General features: G+C 37.5%; 1 protein-coding gene across 1 annotated transcript in view; it reads left to right on the plus strand.

Moving 5' to 3' along the window:
- Nucleotides 1-27,530, plus strand: part of LOC150084768 (BRISC and BRCA1-A complex member 2-like) — a 95,633-nt gene that overhangs the window by 4,023 nt on the left and 64,080 nt on the right. Inside the window, exons 2-4 of the mRNA XM_090375523.1 lie at nucleotides 6,573-6,649; nucleotides 6,806-6,897; nucleotides 21,753-21,941. Coding sequence (XP_090231649.1) covers nucleotides 6,573-6,649; nucleotides 6,806-6,897; nucleotides 21,753-21,941 — 358 coding nt within the window. The remainder of the gene's footprint in view (nucleotides 1-6,572; nucleotides 6,650-6,805; nucleotides 6,898-21,752; nucleotides 21,942-27,530) is intronic.

The raw sequence follows: 27,530 nt of genomic DNA on the forward strand, positions 1-27,530 counted from the left end.
TATTTTGCATCTACATTCACACAGGAATTCTTTAGGGAAGTGGAGGATAGAAACTTATTAAACTCTAACAAGTAGCTAAATGATTTTGTAATAGAGCAAAGTGGAGAGAAATTTTTGAAGTTAAACATAAGAAAGCCACCTGGGATGGCAGGGGATCTGTCCAGTTATATTAAAGGAGGAAGCCAACTGGGCTAGCCGGGTGGGTAAAGTGCCTGCCTGGCAACCCAAAAGGTCGCGGGTTCGATTCCCGTCTCGGGCTTGGATCAAAGCACTGCAAAAACCTTGGGAGGTGCATTATGGCCACAGAAGCCTATGTGCCAACAACTACCAAAAAAAAAAAAAAAAAAAAAATATTAAAGGAAGTAAGCAAACCCTTGGCCACAATTATGAGAGCATCCTTGGACTCACGGGAGGTCCCCACTGACTGGAGATGTGCAAATGTATCCCCAGTTCACAGAGGGTCAAAGGGTGACATGAGTAATTATAGACCTGTTAATTTAACTTCTGTTCTGGGGAAAATAATGGAGCCACTGGTTAAAGAAGCATTGCAGGATCATCTGGACAAGACTACAGTAATAATTCAGAAGCAGCATGGGTTTGTTAAGGGGAAATCTTCTCTGACTAATTGGATTGTATACTATGATGTGGTAAGAAAGGAACTGGATGCAAAAAATAATTTTGATGTCATATACTTGAATTTCAGGATACTTTTGTATATGTAAGAGTACTGCACAAATTGGAGCAGTATGGCATTAAGGGCAAGTTGCTACAATGGATAAAAAGGATGGTTGAGTGAGAGAAGACAGAGTGGTAATCAGTGGACACTTCCCTTTGTGGACTAATTATTAGTGGAGTACCCCGAGGGTTCTGTATTCGGCCAATTGTTGTTTTGTATATGTATTTATCAATAATATTGATGTTGAATTTTGCAGATGATACAAATTTTGGCAGGATTGTTAATTACAGTATGCTACTGCAACAGGATCTAGAAAATTTAAGTAGATGGACTAAGCAGTGGCAGCTTTGCACATTGACAAATGCACCAAGTACTGCATAAGGGTAGCAGTAACCCCAGAGAAGTGTACCAACTGTGTGGTACTACACTTGCAGTAGTAAAGAGTGAAAAGACTTGGGGGTAATTGTGCAGTTTGAAGTTTGATATGAAGTTTTCTGAGCAGTGCAGACAGGCTGCCAGAGCAGGTCATGGGATCTTGTCAATGATATACAGGAATTTTGCTATCAGGGATAAGGAGTTGATTTTCCCTTTGTATAAAGCAGTGGTCAGGCAACACCTTGAGTACTGCATACAGGTCCGGAGGCCTCATTTTAGGAAGGATGTGGAGTTGCTAAAATGAGTACAGAGAAGGGAAATATTGGTGAGTGGAACAAATGGGTGCTCTTACCAAGAAAGGCTTAAGTTCTGCAAATTGCAGCTTCTGGAGACTAGACACCTGCGAGTTGATCCAGTTTGCTGTATAAAGCCTTGAATGGCTTGAGCAGGTTCAGTGCTGATGGGATTCTTCCTCTTGCTCAGATTATGAACCTAAGTGGGTATAAACTTAAACTAAGGAAAGACAGTTGTGGAATAGATGTGTGGAATGCCTTTAGTCAGCAAGTAGTTGATTACTGGAATAAACTTCCATCTATTCTTGTGGAAGTTGACAGCTTAAATAAATTCAAGGAAGAACTGGACAAATGTTTGGATCAAATGGATGGGTGAAATGGGAACTTTTTTTTTTTTTGCTGATGCTGTTTGCTTCTTGCATCATATGCCTCTACTAATGCTAATACTGTACCTTTTTGTTTTGGAGTAGATGTAGAGAATTTCATATTTACATTTGTGGGTGAACCTAGTTCCACCACCACTTTCAACCAGAATTAAAAGAACCTGCAGTGTCTAAGCCCCAAGAAGATGACCTGAATGTCTCCTCACTCCTTTTCCTTGACACTCCTGACCAAGCTGTGGCATGGCCACTCGAGGCACACAGTATTGTCAGTGGCATATCTCCCAATGTGGGAAAAAATAATGGGAAAAAAAAAATCATACAAATGATTTAAAATAAGAAATGAAGCTAGACATATAGAATATAAATTTCACTTTTATTGCCAGAAAATGGCTGAGGTTTCAACATGACAGGGTCCTACTCTTCATGTGTATACTGCCTTTTAGTGTAGTATATCACAGTTAAGTAGGGCTGTCATTGAGCTCCTCATGCCATTCTGTATGGATGGAATATTTGTTCATTAACCTATATTACATTTATTTTGTAAACCTTAAAATTGTTTTAATTTTTTTATTACTAGTGCTGAACATAAATTCCTTTAAACAGTTTGCAAATGCATTAGGTGACAAAGTGTGAATCAGTGATGGGGGAGCATCAGTTGTTGATGCTTTTTAAGAGTTGATCTTAAGTTTTTGTATGTTATTTTTTTAGCTATTTTTTTATAGGGAAATGGTAATGTAGGTTGCCACCCCCCCTGCCCCAAATTTTAACTTTTGTCTTTGGTAACATCTGGATTTGCTCCTAAGTGGTACTATTATTATTAAATGTAATATACACTACAGGCATGTGCCTAGTTACTGTTTACCTGGAGGTGATTGTGTAGTCAGATATGAAATCTCTGAAAGTGTAGACAGGCTGCCGTGATAACTCATGAGGCTTTAAGTGATATTCAGAAATTTTACTAGCAGGGATAAGGAGATGATTATGAAGAAGCACTTTGTCTCGAAAGCTACTATATATTTTATTAGTTTTATCCCTATTTTATTGTATTTTAATGCTTTTATTTTATCTCTTCTTTAGTATTTTATGTAGATATTATTTTAATAAATTTATTTTAAGTCAGTTTGTCAGTCGTCACTAGAAAGTTTTGTGGTGGTGTTCTACAAGTGTTCCACCACAAAAATTAGTATTTATCCAATATCAGTATTTTAATGCACTTTAAAATAAAAAGAAAATATACTCTTTTTATATATATATATATATACCTATACCTATACTAAAAACAATCTCTCATTATGAGATTAATTTGAATATTTTTTAGTTATATGAAAAGAAGTTATGAACAAGTTTTTTTTTTTTTGTATGAAAGTGAGTGAATGAAATAAAGTTTTTATATACAGAATGCCGTATATGGCTTCCTAATTTCTTACTCATTCCAAAGAATTCTGTTACTCTTACCCAAAGTAGGTTGAGAAACAGGACACTTGAGGAGTGCTCTTGATCAACCTTCTTCCGTATGTGCACAGTCTTTCTCGAAAGTTAAAACTTAGAGAAATCCTTGCTGAATTAACTTCTATTCTTTCTTTTTTAAATTCTTATCTGTATTTCAGTAGGAATCCAATCCACTGGAAAAGTGGCTGACTCTACAATGTTATTCCCACATAATTCTCATGTTAAAAAGTAAACCAGTGTAGGTAATCGGTACTCTTTCTTAACACTTCCAGATTTCTTTCTCCTACAGGAGTAGGCTTCACTATTTGGAAAAGAATGGTCAACATCTTGTTGTTGACCATTCTGCATCCAAGAAACTACAACCCCCCCCCCCCCCATTAGAATACTATTATTTTGTCTGTGGTGAATTAAGTCCTTCATTTATTACCATTTTGTCTTTAGTACCTCTTAAAAAAAAAAAAAAAATAGGCCCTAACAGTGTGATATCAAAGTTTCATCAGTGCATATACGCACGCAAGCATGCACACCACCCGTACACACAAAAAGAGAAACTCATCTGACTATGTGCATGTGAACCAATGTTCTCTTTATAGATTAGTTGGGATTCAGTCTTCAGACTTGTTTTGAAGTGTTCTCATCCGTGGAGGATGTGGAACAGGTTCTCGTTCCTTTAACATCAAGGAGATGGACCACTATGATGGTGGTATTCTAATAGTCCAGAAAGTATTGTAATTAGAAGCATATTTGAGGGAATTACCTTGCCTTCACATGATATAAGGATGAGAACCTAGTGAGCTCTCTGTATGTGACTTTTCAGAGGTGCTATAGTCCTTGAGTTCACTTTCATGGGCAGTAATGCTCTTCCACATAGTTTGTTTTTTGTTTATTTGGTTTTTAGGAGCATTAGCAACTAAGGCCATATTGCTCCGGGAATATGCGGTGGTCATTTCCTTGACCTTTCCGCATCCTCCGTATTTGGTGGTGACAGGCTCGAACCCCCGTCTAATCAAGAAGAGTTCCACATGGTACTAATCTGTTTGTCAAATTTGTTCAAAGTGATATTCTTCAGGTGGAGCCTGCTGTCCAGATCTCTAGACCTGAATGTAATTGAGCATGTTTGGGATGCTTTAGGGAAGATACTGAAGAACTCCTTCATTAAAAGAACTATGGCACTTATAAATTAGCATAACTGGTTTTTCTTTGGACAAGAAAGTGTTTCACAGGGCTATCTGGAACTAGTTATCTGGTTGATGACTTGCTTATATGTGATGTTTCTTATGACTTCTTCATGATATACAATTATAGGAAAGCAATTAACATTTTATATTCTTTTTCGTGGTCTTGGACTGATTTTTGATTTAAAGAAAAAAAGTACTATCATTGTACATACAGTTTTATTTTTTTTTATTGTATGATTTACTTTAACATTTTATTTATTTAAAACTTAATTCTTATAATCTTATGCATACATGTACTATATGTTGCTTTGTTGTTCACTTTAACTCGGCACATGCCTGTAGTGTATTAAATTTAATGATAATTTGGGGAACACCAACCACAAGAGTAGATCTTAGTGTAAGATCACTGTTATACTAAAATCTGCTCTTTTGGAGGACTAGGTTTTATTATTAAAAGTTCTTATGTGATTTGCCCAGCTGTGACGGATAATCACACCTCCTGTTAAATTCTTTAATTATTAAGGACTGGTGTCTCATTTGTGGATATCCATCCTTTGTAATATGTTTCATAACATTAGAGATATTATTTTTCGAACTCAGTATAACTGAGTTTTATTAGGATGGTTCAGATTAAAATAGGCAGAAGGTCATTATTTGCGTGCATTTAATTTGAAATTATTAGTATATAGGGGAAGTTATTTTGCCTTAATTCTCCCAATTGCAATTCTCATCTATTTCAATGTTCATCTTATAGCTACACAATTCAAAATGGTGTCAGGTGGAGATGAGAGCATTTGTACAATTTTTGAATGCAGAATGGATGAAACCTATTGAAACGCATGTTGTGCCTGAATGGTGAAAACTATTATTATTATTATTATTAGCCATAGAGTGCAAGGAAGCCTGAGGCTTATGCTGCACCAGCCAAAAAAAAAAAAAAAAATTTGAATTACCCCGAGAGAGAGAGAGAGAGAGAGAGAGAGAGAGAGAGAGAGAGAGAGAGAGAGAGAGAGAATCACCAAGAAAAAGAAGAATGATGATATCCAGCTCAGGACCCTAGGTGTGCCAAGCCCATACTCACTAGATGTGAGCCCCTGGGGTCGTTTGGCACAGTAGAGTGTATTTATGGTGTCCAAAGTTTAAAAATCTAGTCTGTAATCTAGAAGATTCTGTTTGACCTGGCCCGTTCGAAATACAGTTGGACTGACTAATAACTGCTTTACAATTGTTGCGAGCTTTGGTGCAGGCAGACAGTGAAACTGATGATTTGGAAACAAGCCAATTACAATATTCTAAATTTTTCTCTTGAACAGCCTTAGCACATTTATTGGAAAAAAAAGGTTTAGATAAAGGATGAGATTTTAAAGTGGAGTGTGGAATAAAGGATTCCATCCTTACAGGAATAATTTCACTGACATGATCTGAGCAAACATTGACATCAGAAGTTTTGAAACAGTAATCCGACCAAGGAAAAGAAGAAAAGAAATCTTGCAGATAAAGTTGAAGGGAACAGCTTTATACAGTACTGCATTATACCTACAAGCCATCTGATGTGTGCAGTCTATACCACCAGATATGGTGGATTGATTTCAAAAGTGGTTTGTTTATAGTATAATATCCATCTTCAAGACACCTGTGCAAGTGTTGACACCTTTCAAGCTTTTTATTTTGAAGTTGTACCACATCCTACTGTTTTCTTACTTGGCTTCAAACAATTTTTTTTTTTTAGACCACTCACTCAAAGAGGCATTATTTATAAAGCATTTCTATTCCAGTGGCAAGATCCAAAAATTTGTGCACAAGTGGTTTAACATCCAACAGAAAGTTCTTCTGGCAGCCATTTGGTTTCACAATAGAAAGTGCTTTTTGCAAGAAGAGATCATTGAAAAATAAGGTTCCTTATTTCAGTGAAGAATTGTCTATTTAATTTTTGTTATTTTCTTTTAAAGCACAGTATGATAATAATACATTTCCATAAACCTTTGATAAAATTCTATCAGGGATGTATTTTTCTTTTTATAAGATTTTATAGTTGAAACTTAATTTTAGCCATCAGCATAGATTGCTTGTCTTGACTTTTTTTTTTTTTTTTTTTCTCATTCAGGTGTAGAGTTTGTTAGTCTGCAAGCTTATCCTTTCTGTATGACAATAAATCATAATTAAATTAATTTCCCATCTAAAAGAATAACCTGAAGTCTTATTATTGTATTGTTTTTAGGAGCTGTGATTATGAAAAAAAACCACAGTGTGACAGGTTTAAACTTGTAATTCCATATGGTGGACAATCTATCACATGTAAGTTGCTGTTTTTATATATCCTGAATTATTTTAGCAATTGTTAATTTAACATTTCAGTCAGTTATATTTTGAACAGTGCTTGCTTGAATTGTTTTATAGTTTAAGCAAGTCAAGTGAATTAGTTGTACAAATCTTTTTCTATTTTTCTGATAGGGGAAGTCATATTCCAAGGAAATCATTCAGAATTCCCACCTGATTTCATCTTTAGTGATTCAAATTTCCAGCCTGATATAAATGATATTGAAGTAAGTATCACTTGTAAATTTAACATTTGTACACCAGTTTCCAAAACTTAAGCAAATGTCACCCATAGAAATATAGGTGCAACTTTTCAGGTAGATTATTTTTAATTAGTGCTATAGATTGACAAAGAGAAAATGACAATCAGTGGTAAGATAACAATGAATACATGCATGCAAATCATAGAATATGGCATACTGGTCAAGTGTTAATTTGTGGACAATGAATTGCTAGTCAGCGGGGAATATCCCCCCCCAACTGCAGTTCAGGAGAGGATTCAGCAACACAATGATGTTTGAGGTTAGCTAGAAGTCCTTCAGGTGGCAGCATTGCCTTCTGGCCTACAGGAGATTACTTCTAAGCTACTAGTGGGATTTTGCATGTAGTTGGTGGTAGCAATGTCTCCCATACTGATTATGTGATGAGATCATGCTAGCCACACCATATGGATAAGGATATTCCATTTTCAGATAGCAGTCTGATGTGATGTTGTTGTGCAGCATATTTTGTCCCTTGAAAGTGTATACAGATTGGTACATTCACTCAAGGGGATGAACCTGCACACCAGAAATTGGTGTCTCTTTCAATGGTGTCATTGGAGAAAGGATGGCCTTTGCCAGGTGACCATATATTCTGAATCTGTATAGTGTAGTGTAGAGACTTGCTGATAAAGAGTGCACATTGCCATTAGTCCTGGTCATATCACATGCCACCTACATCAATTCAGATATACTCTTTTGATGTGGACTGAAGGGAAAACAGCATCAGTTGTCTTGCATCGATGCCACCTTCATGAAATGTTGGTTTTGTGGTAGAAGCTATTCACTAGGTCTAAATATAGTAAAAATAGAGTTGTTAGTCTGTGTATCTTTGTCAATAATCAAAGATATGCCTTCATTCAAGGTTGTTGCTGCCCTAGGTCTATATCTGTAGCATCAGCCAAAAAAAAAAAAAAACACATTTCCATTTCACATATCCATTCCCTCTAAACATTTGTCCAGTTTCTCCTTGAATTTATTTAACCTATCAACTTCACAGCAACAATGGAAGTTTGTTCCAGCAATCTACTACCTACTGGCTAAAGGCCAGTGGGTAGTAGATTGCTGTATTCCATACATCTGTTCTATAACTGTCTTTCCTCAGTTTGAATTTATGCCACCTCAGGTTTGTAATCTGAGCAAGAGGAAGAATCCCATCAGAATGGAGCCTGCTCAACCCATTCAAGGCCTTATACACCTCAATCAGATCACCTCGCAGGTGCCTTGTCTCCAGATGCTGCAATTTGCAGAACTTGAGCCTTTCTTGTTAAGAGGACCCCTTCGTTCCCCTCACCAATGTTACCCTTCTCTGTACACTCTCAAGCGACTCTACATCCTAACTAAAAATGAGTCCTCCAGACCTGTACGCAGTATTCAAGGCAAGGCCTGACCTTTGCCTTATAGAAAGGGATAATCACCTTTTCCCTACTAACAAAATCCTGTGTATCATCGGCAATACTCCATGACCTGCTCTGGCAGCCTGTCTGCAAAGCTCAGAAAACCATATCTTACTGCATTCCTACCACCCTAAGTGTAGTACCACACATTTGGTATGTTTCTTTACCCATATGCAGTGAAGAACTCTACATCCTTCCTAAAATGAGGCCTACAGAACTGTACGCAGCAAAATTCCTGTGTATCATTGGCAATACCCCATGACCTGCTCTGGCAGGCTGTCTGCACTGCTCAGAAAACTTCATATCTTACTGCATTCCTACCACCTTAAGTATAGTACCACACATTTGGTATGTTTCTCTGGAGTTATTTCTACCCATATGCAGTACTTTGCATTTGTCAATGTTAAACTTCAGTTGCCACTTCTCAGCCCATCTACCCAATTTTTCTAGATCCTGTTGCAGTCACATACTGTCATTAACAACCCTGCCAACCTTTGTATCATCTGCAAACTTCGACATTTAGCCTGATATACCTTCATCAATACCTTCATCATTGATAAATATGCAAAGCAACAGTGGGCCCAACACTGAACCCTGGGGGACTCCATTAATAACATTAGTCCGCGAAGAGCAGCATCCATCAATTACTACTCTGTATTCTTCCACTCAGCCACCCTTTTATCCTTTGTAGCAACTTGCCCTTAATACCATACTGCTCCAATTTGTACAGTAGTCTTCCATGTGCAACGGTGTCAAAAGCTTTCCTGAAATCCAAAAATATGACATCAAGATTATTTTTTGCATCCAGTTCCTTCGTAACCACATCATAGTATCCAATCAGATTTGTCAGACAGGACTTTCCCATAACAGAAACCCATGCTTTGTGTGAATCATTACTTCAGTCTTGTCTAGATGATCCTGTAATGCATCTTTAACCAATGACTCCATTATTTTTCCCGAAACAGAAGTTAAACTAACAGGTCTGTAATTACTTGTGTCATCTTTTGATCCTACTTTGTGAATTGGGGTCACATTTGCACATCTCCAGTCAATGGGTACCTCCCCTGAGTCCAAGGATGCTGCCATAATTATGGCTAAGGGTTTGCTTACTACCTTTGCCTCCTCCTTTTAATATAACTGGGTTGATCCATCCACTCGGGTGCCTTATGTTTAACTTCAACAATTTCTCCTCCACTTTGCTCTCAGTTATTAAAAAAGCACCCTGTTTAAAAAGCATCATTAAGCACCCTGTTACAGTTTGATAAACTTCTGGCTTTCTCCTCCCTTAGTAACTCCTCATGTGAATGTAGATGCAGAATACTCAATCAGATTGTTGGCTATCTGAACAGTATCATCAACAATCGAACTATACATATGAATTGGACCAATCGGATTCATTCCCGGCCTTCTAGAGTTTATATACAGTGGCAGACAAAAAAAGTAACATTTGTAGTGAAATGTATAAGATATTGTTTGATTACCGTCATTTTGTTTGTCGCAAAGCAAAGGTATTGCATCAGATAACACTTCTATTGTATCAGATAGTAATTGCAAGGTATTGCAATTACTGTCTAATGCAATAGAAACTGTTTCTATACACGCTCATTAATATCCTGTTTTGCGGAGGTGAAAGCATGGCTCCATGTGTTCAGTTGACACCAAGAAAGAGTGTAGCTGTTGCTTTGTCCCAGGAAGGGCTTTCTACTACTCTCTGCTATCGCTGATAAAATAGGCTGTTATAGTCAACAGTAGCCTGTGTGCCGAAATTAAAGTGTGAAACCGGTGATGTGAAGAGAAGACCTGGATCAGGCCATAAGAGAGTGACTATGCCTTCCCAAGATCAATATTTGAAACTGCCATTCCTGTGTAATCTCCATGCTCCTCTTCTAAAACTGGACTTTGAGATGGCCTCTGGTGTTGAAACAAGTGCACAAACTATCCAAAGATGGCTTTCGGAATGTGGTCTGCATGCTTATCGGCCCAAGAAGCCTTTGTTGACCCAACAAATGAGGAAGTGACTTGCTTGGGCTAAAACGCATGTTTCATGGACAAAAGAGCAATGGGACACAGTCATCTTTTCTGATGAATCAAAATTCACCTGCATGGCTCGGATGGGAAGTAATATGTCAGAAGGCAAATTGGCGGCATACCATCCTGACTGCATAACACAAACTGTAAAGTTCCCCACCGGTCAGATGGCCTGGGGATGCCTAACAAGCAAAGGGATGGGGCAAATTAAGTTTATTAAGGAACAGTAAATGCAGAAACCTACACTGCTATCTTTGAGGAGTGCCTGAAACCTGTTATTAGGGATCACCACACAGACATCCAAAACTTCATTTTTGAACAGGACTCGGCACTTTGCCACACAGCAAAATTGGTAAGTTTTATGTTATTTAGATTTAATGATGAGTTTGTCTTCTTGTAGCACAAGGCTTAAAATATACTTACACCAATGTTTTTCCTTGGTTTTCTCCCTTATGGTGCAGTCATGCCTCAGAAATGCTGGCATTATATTGTTGGACTGGCCTGGCAATTCCAGATTTGACCCTATTGAAAATTGCTGGTACATAATGACGTCTAATATTGCTCAGAAGAAGCCAACAAGTAAGATTCAGCTGCAAGAGAGCATTGTTAAGGGTGTGGTACCACAAAATTGGACAACCGTATATCATAAGTTGATTAACTCTGTGCCAGATTGTTGCCAGGCTGTAATTGCAGCTAGAGGAGGAATGACAAAATATTGAGGACTTATTTTGCTGATTTACTGTACATAATACGATTGCATTAACTTGTCATTTCAGTTTGTGCACGTAAATGCAATAAAATGTATGTTTGATTGTCATGATTGCAATTTGCATGATTTCTCATATTTCCATTAATTATGTGTTTTATCCTTTGGGAAGATATTTATGGCAATTAGGTATATCAGGTAGTCTTTTTATTGTATTTCATTCACACAGATATATATCCCATCTAACAAATGCATTTCAAACATTTCTGCAACCCAGAAAATACATTATTTGTAAAATTCACAAGTGATGCAGTTTTTTTGTCCACCACGGTAACTAAAAAAAGTTCTTGTTGTTTTTCTTACCATCCTTTGCCAAAGATTTCTCTTAATCTTCCTTTGCTTGCCTAATCTCCTTTGTGACTTGATTACAGACTAGCTTATATCTACCATAGGTTTCTGTATCCCCATGCATTTTTCTTCTCTGCCATGAATCTCATTAGTTCATCTGACATCCATTTAGGCCTAAATCTCCATAGTTTATGGAAATCACTGTTAACATTGAGCTTGCTAAGCCTACTTGAGACTGACTAGCCTCAAACCTTCTGATGACCCTCCAGTGTAAATGTTGGGTAGGTGATTCCTTTCAGACCTTTTTACATATAGACAATCCTGATGTAACATTTTGGTTTGTTGAACAAGTAATAAGTTTCCTTTCCTGCCTGATCCATTATAAAGTGAAGCTGGTGACAATTACATCCCTGTGAATCCAGGTCATATTAATTTGCATATGGTATATAAATCAGCACCATGTTTTTTTTTTTTTTGGTCAGTGAAAATCTATTTATTTTATGCCCACAGTGTGTTGTTTGTTTAAAATATTACAAAATAGGTGTTTCTTAAATTTTGGAAATAACTGTATTTAGGGCAGAAGTGTTTATGAAAAACTCTTGTTTGGTGTTTTGCATTATTTTTCATTAATTTATCTAAAATTCTTTTAAACTTAATTTTTTTTATGAGTAAACTGGAATTCGTTTAAATCTAAGTGTTTTTCAACGGTAAAACACAAAATCTGTATATTCTCTTTTATAAATGGATATTTATTTATATACTCTGGTAATTATCAGTTACAAGTAACCCATTTACATTAGCATTAGTAGAGGCATATGATGCAAGAAAGTAAGCTTATGCAGCATCAGCCAAAAAAAAAAAAAACCACTCCCATTTCACTCCTCCGTTTGTTTGAAATACCTGTCCAGCTGAGCCTTAAATTTATTTAGGCTATCAACTTCCTCGACAAGGAATGGAAGTCTGTTCCACCAACCAACTACCCGCTGGCTAAAGGCAAATTTCCACACATCTATCCTACATCTGTCTTTCCTCAATTTGAATTTATGCCCTCTCAGGTGATTATTCTGAGCAAGAGGAAGAATTCCATTGGCATTGAGCATGCTCAAACCATTCAAGGCTTTATACACCTCTATCAGATCACCTCGCAGGTGCCTAGTCTCCAGACACCGTAATATGCAAAACTTAAGCCTTTCTTCGTAAGAGCAACTCTTTGTTCCATTCACTAATCTTGTTGCCCTTCTCAGTACTCGTTCCAGCAGCTCTACATCTTTCTTGAAATGAGGCCTCCAGGCCTGTATATACAGTATTTAAGGTGTGGCCTGACCATTGCCTTATACAAGGGAATAATCACCTCCTTGTCCCTGCTAGAAAAATTCCTATATATCATTGACAAGACACCATGAGCTACTCTTGCAGCCCGTCTGCACTGCTCAGAAAACTTCATATCTGCCTGCACAATTACCCCCAAGTCCTTTTCATTCTCTACCACTGTCAATGTAGTACCACAGAGTTGATACGTTGCTCTGGGGTTACTATTTCCCATATGTAGTACTTTACATTAGTCAATGTTAAACTTCATTTCCCACCTCTCAGCTCATCTGCTTAACCTTTCCAGATCCTGTTGCAGCAGCATATCGTCAGTAGTGTCCTTAACAACCCTGCCAACCTTTGTATCGTCTGCAAATTTGGACATTAAGCTTGATATACCATCATCAATATCATTTATAAATACAGAAAACAACAATGGACCCAACACTGAACCCTGAGGGACTCCACTAATAACATTAGTCCACGATGAGCAGTGTCCATTGATTACCACTCTGTCTTCTCCCACTCAACCATCCCTTTATCCATAGCAGCAATTTTCCTCCAATGCCACACTGCTCCAATTTGTGCAGCAGTCTTCCATGTGCAACAGTATCAAAAGCCTTTCTAAGATCCAAATATATAATATCAAAGTTATTCCCTGCATCCAGTTCTTTTGTGACTGCATCATAGTACCCAATCAAATTGGTCAGGCAAGACTTTCCCCTAACAAAACCATGCTGTGTCCGAGCTATAACTGAAGTCTTGTCTAGATGATCCTGTAGTGCTTCTTTAACCAGTGCCTCCTTTAATTTTCCTGGAACAGAAGTTAAACTCACAGGTCTATAATTACTTGTATCAGCCTTTGATCCTCCTTTGTGAATTGGGGTCACATTTGCACATCTCCAGCCTATGGGTACCTCCCCTGAGTCCAAAGAAGCTCTTATAATTATGGCTAAGGGTTTGCTTACTTCCTGGATAGATCCCATCCACCCCGGGTGCCTTTTTTATGTTTCTCCTCAACTTTCCTCTGTTATTACAAAATCACTGCCAGAGTTTACTTCACCGCTGGCATTCCCCTTCCTGAATAACTCCTCATGTGTGAATGTAGATGCAAAATCCTTGTTTATTTTGGTAGCCACCTGAGCAGGATCCTCAACTTTTGAACCATAAATATCCGGTGGGCCAATCTGATTCATCCCTTTTCTTCTAGAGTTTACATAAGTAAAAAACTCTTTTCTGTCTTTCTTTGCCAAGGATTTCTCATAATCTGCCTTTGCCTGCCTAATCTCCTTTGTGACTTGGTTACAGACCAGCTTATATCTGTCATAGGCTTCCATGTCACCCATTAATTTATATGTATCCCATGCATTTTTCTTCTCTGCCATATGTCTCATTAGTTCATCTGACATCCATTTAGGCCTAAACCTTGAACAATATTTCTTAGTTGGTATGTAAAGCCTAGTAGCTTCCAAGATAATGGGAAGCAAATTCAAAATGGGGAGCATTCTTTGAATGCTTCCCATTTACTTGTTAACAGGAGAGATTGCTTTTACAGGGATGGGATACACTTAAATAGAAAGGGTGCAAGAATTTTTGCTGATGCTGTCGAGGCAGTGTTAGGTGGGTCGGAAAACTGCTAGTTGGGGGGGGATACGAGGACTAATAGATTAACAGTAGCCACTGGCAGAGGTGGAAGTGATTCTTGCACTGCTTCTATTGAAATGAGCAGAAGCCTGAAAAACAAGATGCAGGATATTTCAGACTGCTGGAAGTCATTGTGGTACAAGTAAACACATGGGTTGTGTTAGGGTAGCTAAGAATAGAAACAGGTGCATGTATACCTGCGTGTACACCAATGCTAGGAGTTTGGTAAATGAATTTGAGGTATTGCTCAAATCATCAAAGGCAGATATTGTTGGGATATCAGAGACGTGGTGTCACACAGATATAAGTAATGTGGAACTGGAATTTGGGGAATACAATGTGTATAGAAAGGATAGACAGGATAGGAGGAAAGGAGGGGTTATGCTATTAGTTAAGAAACACAAAGTCCAAGGAAGTGAAGCCAGTCGACATCGATGGACAGGCCAGTGTCGAGTCAGTTTGGTGTGACAGAAGCATAGGGAAATCAAAATTGAGAGTAGGAGTGTGCTATAGGCCTAATGACTCTGATGAGTATAATAAGATATTGTACAGGGAAATAGAGTGGGCCAGTAAATCAGAGAGTCTTATAATGGGGGATTTTAATTTCCCAGATATTGACTGGAATTTGTGGGTTGGTCACTCGCACGCTAGCAAGGCTTTTGTGGATTTATTGGATGATTGTTTTCTACATCAGCATGTTCGTGAGGCAACAAGAGGGAGCAATACTCTTGATCTGATTATCAGTAGTGATTCTTCGTGCATTAAGAATCTGCAGATAAATGAACCACTAGGTGGCAGTGATCAGTGTGTTGAAGTGGGATTTACTCAAGGAGGTAACTACCATCAGAGGTAAAGGGAAGGGTTTTTGTTTTCGTAAAGGCGACTATGATGGTCTGAGACAGTATTTAAATTCTATACAGTGGGACCAACAGATGATGTTACCAACAGCAAACTCAAAATGGGAAGCATTCAAGGAACTAATCTTGGAGGCTACCAGGCTTTACATACCAACTAAGAAATATTGTTCAAGGTTTAGGCCTAAATGGTTGTCAGATGAACTAATGAGACATGTGGCAGAGAAGAAAAATGCATGGGATACATACAAATTAATGGGTGACATGGAAGCCTATGATAGATATAAGTTGGTCTGTAACCAAGTCACAAAGGAGATTAGGCAGGCAAAGGCAGACTACGAAAAATCCTTGGCGAAGGATGCAAAGAAAAACAGAAAAGAGTTCTTTACATATTTAAACTCAAGAAGGAAAGGGATGAATCAGATTGGTCCACTGGATATTGATGGTTCAACAGTTGAGGATCCTGCTCAGGTGGCTAACAATCTAAACGAGTATTTTGCATCTACATTCACGCATGAGGAGTTATTCAGGAAGGAGAATGATGTAGGTAAAGTAAACATTGGCAGTGAGCTGGATGATTTTGTAATAACTGAAAGGAAAGTGGAGGAGAGATTGTTGAGGATAAACATAAAAATGGCACCTGGGGTGGATGGGATCTATCCAGTTATATTGAAGGAGGCAGCAAAGGACGTAAGCAAACCCCTAGCCATAATTATGAGTGCTTCTTTGGACTCAGGGGAGGTACCCATAGACTGGAGATGTGCAAATGTAACCCCAATTCACAAAGGAGGATCAAAGGCTGACACAAGTAATTATAGACCTGTTAGTTTAACTTCTGTTCCAGGTAAATTAATGGAGGCACTGGTTAAAGAAGCACTGCAGGATCATCTAGACAAGAATTCAGTTATAGCTCAGACGCAGCATGGTTTTGTTAAGGGCAGGTCTTGCCTGACCAATTTGATTGGATACTATGATGTAGTCACAAAAGAACTGGATGCAGGGAATAACTTTTATATTATATATTTGGATCTTAGAAAGGCTTTTGATACTGTTGCACATGGAAGACTGCTGCACAAATTGGAGCAGTGTGGCATTGGAGGCAAATTGCTGCTATGGATAAGGGGATGGTTGAGTGGCAGAAGACAGAGTGGTAATCAATGGACACTGCTCAACGTGGACTAATGTTATTAGTGGAGTTCCTCAGGGTTCAGTGGCCGACCGGGCTAGCCGAGTGGGTAAAGTACCTGCCCGGCAACCCAAAGGTCGCGGGTTCGATTCCCGCCTCGGGCTTGGATTAAAGTACTGCAAAAACCTTGGGAGGTGCAATATGGCCACAGAAGCCGATGCGTCAATAACTACCAAATCAAAAAAAAAAAAAAAAAAAAAAAAATCAGGGTTCAGTGTCGGGTCCGTTGTTGTTTTCGGTGTTTATGAATGATATTGATGATGGGATATCAAGTTTAATGTCCAAGTTTTCAGATGATACAAAGGTTGGCAGGGTTGTTAAGGACACTACTGACGCTATGCTGCCGCAACAGTTTCTGGAAAGGTTGAACAGATGGGCTGAGAGGTGGCAAATGAATTTAACATTGACAAATGTAAAGTACTACATATGGGAAACAGTAACCCCAGAGCAACGTATCAACTCTGCGGTACTACACTGACAGTGGTGGAGAATGAAAAGGACCTTGGGGTAATTGTGCAGGCAGATATGAAGTTCTCTGAGCAGTGCAGACGAGCTGCAAGAGTAGCTCATGGTGTCTTGTCAATGATAGGGATAAGGAGGTGATTATTCCCTTGTATAAGGCAATGGTTATGCCACATCTTGAGTACTGTATACAGGTCTGGAGGCCTCATTTCAAGAAGGATGTAGAGCTGCTGGAACGGGTACAGAGAAGGGCAACAAGATTAGTGAATGGAACAAAGGGTTGCTCTTACGAAGAAAGGCTTAAGTTTTGCAAATTACAGAGTCTGGAGACTAGGCACCGGCGAGGTGATCTGATAGAGGTGTATAAGGCTTTGAATGGTTTGAGCATGCTCAATGCCAATGGGATTCTTCATCTTGCTCAGAATAATCGCCTCAGAGTGCATAAATTCAAATTGAGGAAGGACGGATGTCGGATAGATGTGCGGAAATTTGCCTTTGGCCAGTGGGTGGTTGGTTGGTTGGTGGAACCGACTTCCATCACTTGTTGTTGAAATTGATAGCCTAAACAAATTTAAAGCTCAACTGGACATGTATTTCGAACGAACGGAGGGGTGAAATGGGAGTGGTGTGTGTGTTGTTTTTTTTTTTTTTTTTTTGGCTGATGCTGAATAAGCTTGCTTTCTTGCATCATATGCCTCTACTAATGCTAATGCTAATTTTGAATTTGCTGTTGGTAACAACATCAGTTGGTCCCACTGTATAGAATTTAAATACTGTCTCAGACCATCAGTCGCCTTTACGAAAGCAAAAACCCTTCCCTTTACCCCCTGATGGTAGTTACCTCTGAGTAAATCCCACTTCAGCACACTGTGATCACTGCCACCTAGTTGTTCCTTTATCTGCAGATTCTTAATGCATGAAGAATCACTACTGATAATCAGATGAAAAGTATTACTCCTTCTAGTTGCTTCACGAACATGCTGATGTAGAAAACAATCATCCAATAAATCCACAAAAACCCTGCTAGTGTGTGAGTGACCAACCCACAAATTCCAGTCAATATCTGGGAAATTAAAATCCCCCATTATAAAACTCTCTGATTTACTGGCCCACTGTATTTCCCTGTACAGTTTCTTATTATACTCATCAGAGTCATTAAGCCTATAGCACACTCCTCTCAATTTTGATCACCCAATGCTTATGTCACACCAAACTGACTCGACACTGCACTGTCCATCGATGTCGACTGGCCTCACTTCCTTGGAGTTTGTGTTTCTTAACTAATAGCATAACCCCTTCCTGTCCTGTCTAATTACATTACATTGGATTACTGTACTTACTCAGTAAAGACCATTAATTTGGAAAATTGATATTTTATGTATGTAATAATTTAACTACTATATGATTTTATTTTAAATTAAATACTTTATTAAATTAAATAATATTGTAAAAATAAGTACATGTTATCTTCCTTATGAATTATATTCTACTCTACCTTAAGTAATGAAATACATGAAGTTCAGAATACCACATACATTTATTAAAAAAATTAATATTGGGTTAACAACCTTTTTGCTTTAATTACTGCTTGAATATGTTTTGGAAGGCTTCTACCAATTTGTGGTACAAAATACTTTAGTATGGCACTCAGTTCTTCCTTCAAAGGAATAGTGAGTTTCTTGTGGAGGACTTTCTTGTATTGTATATATTCATGGTATTTTATTCTAATTCTCTGTGTGTGTGACATTGGGGAACATTATTAGATTGGAATGTGTAAGGGCAGGGTCCATAAAATTACTATACTGTACGATGTACAATGTTATCTACTACATAAAGATAGGGCTTGACATATATAGTTCCTTGCTTATAATAATCAGCAGACATAGGCCATACTATTGTGAAAACATTTCCACAATACAATTTGTCACACTTGAGATGATGTATTCTGATCAGAAGTGCTCACAGGCATTCTCTAGTTACAAACATACCTAGTGGACTGGAGGGCATATACTTTGTGTTAGATTTAGTGATCAAGGACATGCAGCTCTACTGTAGAAATTTGTGGCGTGTACCCCTCAGCTGTGGAAGGTCTTAGAGAATTGCCTGTGACTCCTTGTATCTTAATATAGGTAGAATGGTAATGTTATTGGATTTTACAAGGCCACTAGCCCAATTTTTTATTATCATAGTATCACCTTTTAGTCATCCACTTTTGCAGCATATTATCAATAGTGAACTTGGATATATTTAATTGCTGCACCATGGTGTACACAGACATTTGTCTAATGTGAAATCTAGCTGCTATACTGCTCTAAAAGTCCATTCTCAATGTTCTCTTGCCAGAAGCGTGAACTGCCTTTGTGGTGTATTGATCAGCTTTTTATATTTTGTATATTTCCATGTCTCCAAGGGAAAAATACAGCGTAATCTCGATACAATGAATTTCTAGAGGGCGAACAAATCTTTTTAGCATTAGCATTAGTAGAGGCATTTGATGCAAGAAAGCAAGCTTATGCAGCATCAGCCAAAAAAAAAAAAACCACTTCCACTTCACCCCTCTGTTCGTTCAAAATACCTGTCCAGCTGAGCCTTAAACTTATTTAGGCTGTCAACTTCCACGACAAGGGATGGAAGTCTGTTCCACCAACCAACCACCCTCTGGCTAAAGGCAAATTTCCGCACGTCTATCCTACATCTGTCTTTGTTATACCAACTACATCTTTGTTATACCAACATTTTGTCCTAATTAAGATTGCTGAAAATGATTCCAAAAGAATCATAACCTGTATAAGTAAAGCATGTTGCACTTTTCTAATAAACAGAAATACCAATTTCTGCCTTAGTTTACTTAAATATAGACTTTAAAATCAATGATAAATAAATAAAATGGCAAAATACATTTAATACAGAAGTAAAAATAATTTTATTCAGTGTCAATTTGAAAGCATATTTTATTATAAGAAATACCGCACGTTCAGAAATTTGTTACTATAGATACAATTTACTGTTACTTCTCCCAAATGAATTTCAATTTTCTTTTTAATGTGCGACTTTTTCCTCTGCATTAATGTGAAATTCAACCCTAGTGCGATCACATATGTGGATATCATTTGTTAAAAAAAAAGGATAATCATTCAAAAATTTGTAAAAAAAAAAAAAAATGGAAGTATGCTAATAAATTTGTTTAATGTATCTTTTAAAACTCCTATATATTTTTTCCCCCTTTTTCCTTCAAGCTATGATTCCATACCTATATTTCCAGTATACTGTGCTACTCATTTTTCAGTAAAAATATTTTTAGGCATAAGTAGACCTTGAAATAATTCAGTGTACTGTATTTGTCATCAAAAATACAAAGAACTAATTATTATTAGTTCTTTGTAAATTTGTTTTTGTCATAGTGAAATTTTTTTCAAACTGTATTTACTGTAATGGAATTTTGGTGTACGCTGGAAGTCCTCAATTCACTTTATTCTGAATTAGCAATTTTAAATTCTAAATATGATAATTTTTGCTTCTTCTCTCCCTTTTGAAAGAAGCGGGGTATGGAACAAAATCTTAACGAAAGGGCATTGCTTGTTTTTAACAACACATCTGGCCAACATATTAACATTGTAGAACTGAATGATGGCTTGCAAGTAATTTTCATGCCAACAAATATGACTGCCTTTGTTGCAACACATGAACTAAGAGATGATAGTGATGTTTAAAGCCTGTTATATCCAGTGAACCATGTGACATTTGATCATTGAGATTGGTGGCAAGGACCAGCCATCATTTCAGGATTTCTGGAAGGGAACAATATTAAGAACCTATAAACAATACTGCAGACTTGGAAATAAGTCACTCAAACCAGACCACGATAATTGGGGTGTAGTGGAGCATATGGGCATAGTGCATAACTTGCGAGTGTTTCAGAAATTTTGTAGAATTAGTAAATAAGATTGGCTTTGATGAAGTGAACATAAGTAATATGGTGGAGACACTTCAATAGCACGATGCTCAGCTGACCAATGGAGATCTGACTGAATTTGAACAACAAAGGTTGAGTGCAGGAAGAAAAGGAAATGCAGATAGCACTGAAAGTAAAACAGCCCATGAGAAAGAGAATGACCAGAAGTCTTCAGTTTGTTTGAGAAAGGGATAGCTCTGTTCATTTAGAATGATTACAGCTGCAACTCTCAAGGATTGCGTGATCTTTTGTGCTGCTATAATGAACTGTATCAAGAGAAGAAGAAGAAGAAGCAGCAGCAGCAAAACAAGTAAGAAGCAGATCCTTGGCTTCTTAACTTGAATAATTTGGCATGGCTAATACCAGTATATAATTTTGTATACAGTATAATAGATATGTGTGCATTTTTATCACTTTCTTGTTTTAATATTGATTTGTTTTAATATTTTCTAATGGGTAGTTAAGTGAAGCTAAATTAAGTTTGCTGAATACAAAAGATTGATGACAGGAACATATCTCCCCTTAATATATATTACATTCTATGTGCAATGTACAGTACTCTTCCATGTCCAGTTTACATCATTTTGATATGCATCACTGTTCATTGGAACACATTCCCACTGCAAATCAGAAATTATCTGAATTGTCTGTATTTAATTTTATGTGACTTGTCTAGTTCATGATGGATTTCAGTTCATGGATTCCTTCTTCTTGATAGTTTCTCTTTGAACTCCCCAGTTCTTAGCTTTCAGTTCATGATAGCTTTCAAGTATCTAATTTGCATAACAAGAATTAGTGCATGTTTGTGTGTAAAGTAATATGTAAGAAGTATTTTACACTCCAACTTCTGAAAAATTTTTAAATTTTGAAAGAAAAATTTTGAAAATTTTCTCATGCAGTTATTGTTTTAACATTGCTCTTTTATAATTGCCATTAGAGTCTAGGTACCTGGAAACCTGCAGATTCTTCAAGTCTTTTGAAGGTTGTGCAAGAGTTAATAGAATTATTTAAAAAACAAGAAGTTATACACTTAGAAGCTTATTCTAGACTTCAGTTTGAATACTCTTCACTTATCCATCAGGCAGGATTTACAGAAAATGATGTTGAGGTTTTGATGAACCGTAAGGTAATTGAAGGTTTCTATCAGATTATTTATAAAATTTCAGCATTTGTGTTATGTAAATTTTATTATAATTGCAACTAAAGAAGTAAAATTAAGAGGCTGTCTGTGACTTTCACTTACCCACTAGCTCCTTATCAGTAGGGATTTTCGGTGTAATATATTGGTGGAACAGCATACTGCACAGATTATCTTGATCAAAATGATATGAAATGAAAGTGCTTTCACCTGTGCAGAGTTTAGAATATGTTTATTATTCATAGAATATAACAATCATACAGGTGCCGTAGCCTAGTGGTCAGGCGCGCGGGTGCATAAGTATACGTGCCTTGAGTGACCGGGGTTCAAGCCCGTGACCGCTGAATACGGTGCTGTTTCTTGTATTCTGTCTATCTTGTGAACTCCTGTGACCGTTTGGTCATCCCAGAGTATAAACAGAAAATTTATTTTCGTGATGTGTTCTCCTCTGCTTTTTTGGTGACTGTGAACTTAGTATTAGTAGTGTAAAATGATGCAAGGAAGCAAGCTTATACAACACCAGCCAAATAAAGGTGGTGTGTGTGTGTGGGGGGGGGGGGAACTACCAACCTCATCTTACAATCCTCTAATAATTTGTCTTAATTCTCTTCAAATTTACTTAAATTATCCATTACCACAATACCAAATGGAGGTTTATTCAAACGATGTTACTCCCTGGCTGAAAGCAAATTTCTGCACATCTGTTCTGCAACCTACTTTATCTTGCTGTTACATCAACACAAAAACACCAAAAGACTAAACTGACTTTATGATCTTGCTTTATGACTTATTAATTGCTGTTAGTTTTTTTTTTTTTTCCCCACTGCACTAACACCTTTAGTATTCATTTCTGCAGCATGTTACTAACAGCCAACTTCTAGCCTGTTAACATAATACAACTGTCTTTCAACATCTTCTTATATTGAGGTACCACTGCTTGTGATTTCAAGCTAAACTTTGATTGCAAAACAATCAAATCCTTTATCACAACTGGTCATGATGGAAGCAAATCTATTGAGGAAATTGTTCAACACTGCTAGTCTTTCAAAGTATTTCAAACTGTGCAAACTGAGCAGTGAATACAGAGCCTCAAGGGGCATTCTCTATGCTTTCCTCTCTTCACTCACTCCATTGTGAGTATGGAGTGGGGATGACTTTGAGCCTCCAGTTGTTTTGTACTCTTATTATTAAAGTAAATATTTACTTACAGCACTAGCACTTCAGGTCTGTGTAATGTCATGAAACTTTGCAAGATCAGAACTTCACCTGAAATTGCTTGGTGACTGCAGCACTTATTATTGTCCACCAAAGTGCATTTCATTTATGGATGGAATGGTCCTGCATGTTTTTACATGGTGCAGGTCAAAACAATTTTACTCCAATTGAATTGATATATGCACATGGAAGTGGTTCACCCTAGCATGTGACTTTTCCCTTAAAAGCTGGAGAGAGTCTGATACTCAATCTGTCTACCTGCAGCTCTATTCAGCAGAGTGAACTGAACATTCTGATTTTGCACCAGTCTACACAGATGGCTTGAAGTCAGAATCACGTGTAGTGTCTCCTGCTGTCTTTCTGGACACCACTTTTTCTGAGCAGATTGTCTCTGAATTCAGCATATTTACTGCAGAGCTGCATGCTATAGAGTTAGCCTTGAATCACATTAGTACTTGTCAGTACCAGTGGTTCATTTTATATTTTGATTCTTTTAGGTTTTATTATCGGTGAGATATAATCCTCATCCAGTTCTGTCTCGAGTTCAGTAGAAGATCCACGCTTTCTCCATGAACGTGAATATGATATCTACTTCTCCTGGATTCCTAGCCACATTGGGATTAGGGGGAATGATTTGGCTGACACTGCAGCCAAAGCATTTAAATCAGCAATTCTCGTTAATAATTACTGCTTGTAATTATTAACGACAATTGTCTCCTGTACAGACTACAGAAAAATAATACAAGGTACACTCCCAGTGGCAGAATTTGTGGGATAGACAAACTACAAATAAATTACATCAGATAAAGCCTGTAATTGAACTGTGGCAGTCTAGGCTGTGCAGGAATTGTAAAGAGGAAGTTGTTTTTGCTCAAACTTGCATGGGACACAGTCATCTGACATTCATATTTGCTGAGGGCTGATGACCCTCCTATGTGTGAATCTTGTGATGCAGTTTTATCTCTCAGACATTTTAATTACGTGCATAGATTTTAATGACATGTTTTACTGCTTTTAACCATCTAACTGAGCCTTATACACTCAGTCAGATTTTATCCGACAATGACAATGTGTCAGCTGTTTTTCATTTTTACGACTTATTAATTTATGTACATATTTATAAAATAAGGCATATTTTTTAGAAATATATATCGCCTTTTAAACATATACTTACATAATGTTTTGACCAAGTAACCTCATTGTCAGATATTAAAAGGTTACCAGAACCTATTTTTAAATGCTATAACCCTTGTCTCGTCACATAATAGCCCTTGCTGCTAATGTGCCAATAAAATCGTATACCAAAACCAGATCGTGCACTTGGAAGTGAATGCGAGAATGAGCACCTGAAAAGAGAAGGAAAAAATGACAGTAAGCTATTATTTTTTTTTTTCAAATATAAAATTAAAAAACAAATGGAAATAAAATAATAATATATAATAACTGTCACTATTTCCAATTACAGTTACAAAAATGGGCAAGTTTGAATTGTCATTTAATGGTGAAGGTAATTTTAGAAATATATTATGAATAAATAATGAGTGGATTGCAGCATGTCATTGTCAGAATATAGTGTAACTTGATATTGTCGAGAGAGAGAGAGAGAGAGAGAGAGAGATCCCCAGCACATCAATCTCAAGGACTGTGTATGCATTGTATTTTATTTTTGGTATACTTCTTACTTTTACTGTACTAAAAACATGTACAGCATTACCTATTTGGAGTCATTAGATTTACAATTTTGATGATGTGTTTGTTGTGGCCCACAATGGACTATCCACAAAGTTGTGCAGAGTTTCTCAGAACGTGTTGTCTATGTTAAATAAAAATCATCTGTATAAATTGCCTATAAAAATTTCTAGTTGCAGATCTGATGGGTATTTCTGTTTCCACCATTAAATGATTTGAGGGTTAAAATACAGCAAAAATGATCATTTTTCAAAGTTTGGGAAGCAGTTAATTCACATGAAGCAGAACCAATTAATTCACATTATTATCATTATAGTAACTTTCCACCTTCTGAAGGCTGTAGTGTCGATGAGTGCTGTGGACCTTCCAACATCAGGTTAGGTTGCTGCAAGTTATAGGCAGTAAAATGTCTGATTTGTGTAACTTTTTGGTTATCATAAAATGATCATAAATCTTAAGTCCTCCCCCACAGCTGTGGGTCTTCCACTAACCCCATCCTGTTGTATATTCCCTGAAAACGGAATATACCACAGGATGCAACAGGCAGGGAATATACAATAGGATGCAAATACATTGCCTCTATTATATTCCCCAGAACAGGGAATATAATAGAGGCATTTTATACCATTTTTTTCTCAACTGTAATTAACTTCTTTGCTGTGATTTTTATATATCCACCTCAGAACATGATTTAATTGTGTTTTGAATTGCATCCTGTTTGTATTAAGGTGAATAATTTATTATTGTAGTTAAATTTCATTAAATATCTTAATACAGAAATCATTGGTATAATAGTGTTCTATTTTTTTAATTACTCTTTAATCATGATATGTTGCATATTGGCCGACTCAACTTATTTACTCCTGCTGTTCTTAAAATTTGACATTTCTTGAGATGGGTAGCATTGACCAGCTGTCATAGAACTGATGGAGGTTTATACGACTGAGAGGGAGTGGCTAATGAACGAAGATGAAATTTTTATGATATTAAATGTCACTAGAACTAGTAGAGCATGAATTCAAATTAAGGAGAGAAGAGCAATGAGTTGTTATTTGTTGGAATAATTTGTTTCCTTGATTAGTTGAGGCCAGCAGCTTAAGTAAATTCAAAGGCCATCTGGATTGGTGCTTGTGGTAAGAAAGAAATGCATACTTTTTTTTTTTTTACAGTACATTAACATTTATATTGTTAATACCATTTAATTTGATATCAGGTTATTCAAAATGCAGTGTATTCTGCTTAACTGAAGGAGTGCAAATCTCCTGAGTTTTGAAATTTGCTCTGAAGCAGTGGAATTCCTGTGCTGTCCAGCCACAGATTTTCAACCTTCTTTAATGCACCTGTATGCGACATGAAAATTGCAGTGTTCTTTAAACCACATCAAACACAATAGGCAGTAAAGTGTATATATACACTTTACCAATAGTGTATAACAAAACATTGCTCAGTATTCATATCTTCCATTATGCAGCTTACAAAACTGTTAATACTTACAGCACATAATTTAAGGTTACTTTCCAGCTACCAGACAGCATATCAGACTGCATTTGTTGCAACTGTATCAGCATATTCTTGGAGTGGTTGTATGGTTATGCTACCATTCTGCAAATTAAATGCTTAACCTGTGTACTTTATTAATATTAAATTTACGTGATGTTATTTTTGATATTTAATTGAATTTGTCAAAGGGTTTTTGGTAATTTACTTCCTTCTTGGTACGCATCTCTTTTTGGTAAGCTGACATAGAACCCAACTCGTGTATGAGGTGAGACTATTAAATAACAAGACTGCACATACACACCAAGTGCCACCTGTGAAACAAGCACATCAGTTGACCTTGAACCTTTCCCTAGTTTTCTTCCAAGTTGTTCTGACCTGCTCATTCGGCCCCTCGACATGGGCACCTGTACGTGGTGAGGGGACCTCCCATTGACGCTGCTGGACTTCCAGACTAGCATCACTGGGATCCAACGCCCACAGCCCAGGTTCCAGGCTTACATCAATGGAATCTGGCGTGTTTGCCGTGCGCTGCGACCCGTGGAAATTCGGAAATGGGGATCCTGGTGGTTGAGGGGCCCAGCTTCAATACACCACTTCGGCCCCTGCTTCGACAAGACGGGTGGTCCTGGAAGGCCCGGCTAGGATCAATCGGTTAGTAGGCTCGCCTGCGAGGGTCAACCGTGTCAATGCCAAGCCTCTACCCTCGTGGTCCGAGGGACAGGATTCAGGCTGGCGGCGGTGCGGGTATAGTGTCTGGGTAGCCCTGGCGTTCCACTCCTGAGCGCATTTATTGCATGCCGGGTATTGGGCGTCCCTTTGGGCTTCGTGGTGGGTGGGGAGCCCAGGCACTGAACAATTTAAAAACTATATGAATCCTGATAAACTTACTTCTTCAGGGGCCCCAACCCGGTCTCTATCAGAAATCAATGAAAAAGATACAGATAGCATTATTGCTAAAAAGAAGCAGCGAACCGAATTACCATCAGGACCTGTCCCAAGGTTCTTAATCATGCATTCTACCAATGAAACACAGATTGGTAAAATGTCGCCCTTTTTTATTCAAAAAGGGTTAGATGGGTTAGCAGGTTCACCCAAATCAGTTAAGAGGCTTTGTTCTGGAGACCTTTTAATTGAAACTAAAAATGACAGGCAATCTGAACATCTACTCTGAAC

Source organism: Mastigoproctus giganteus, chromosome 6 (assembly GCF_048544385.1).
Source record: "Mastigoproctus giganteus isolate SK-2022 chromosome 6, ASM4854438v1, whole genome shotgun sequence".
NCBI lineage: Eukaryota > Metazoa > Arthropoda > Arachnida > Uropygi > Thelyphonidae > Mastigoproctus > Mastigoproctus giganteus.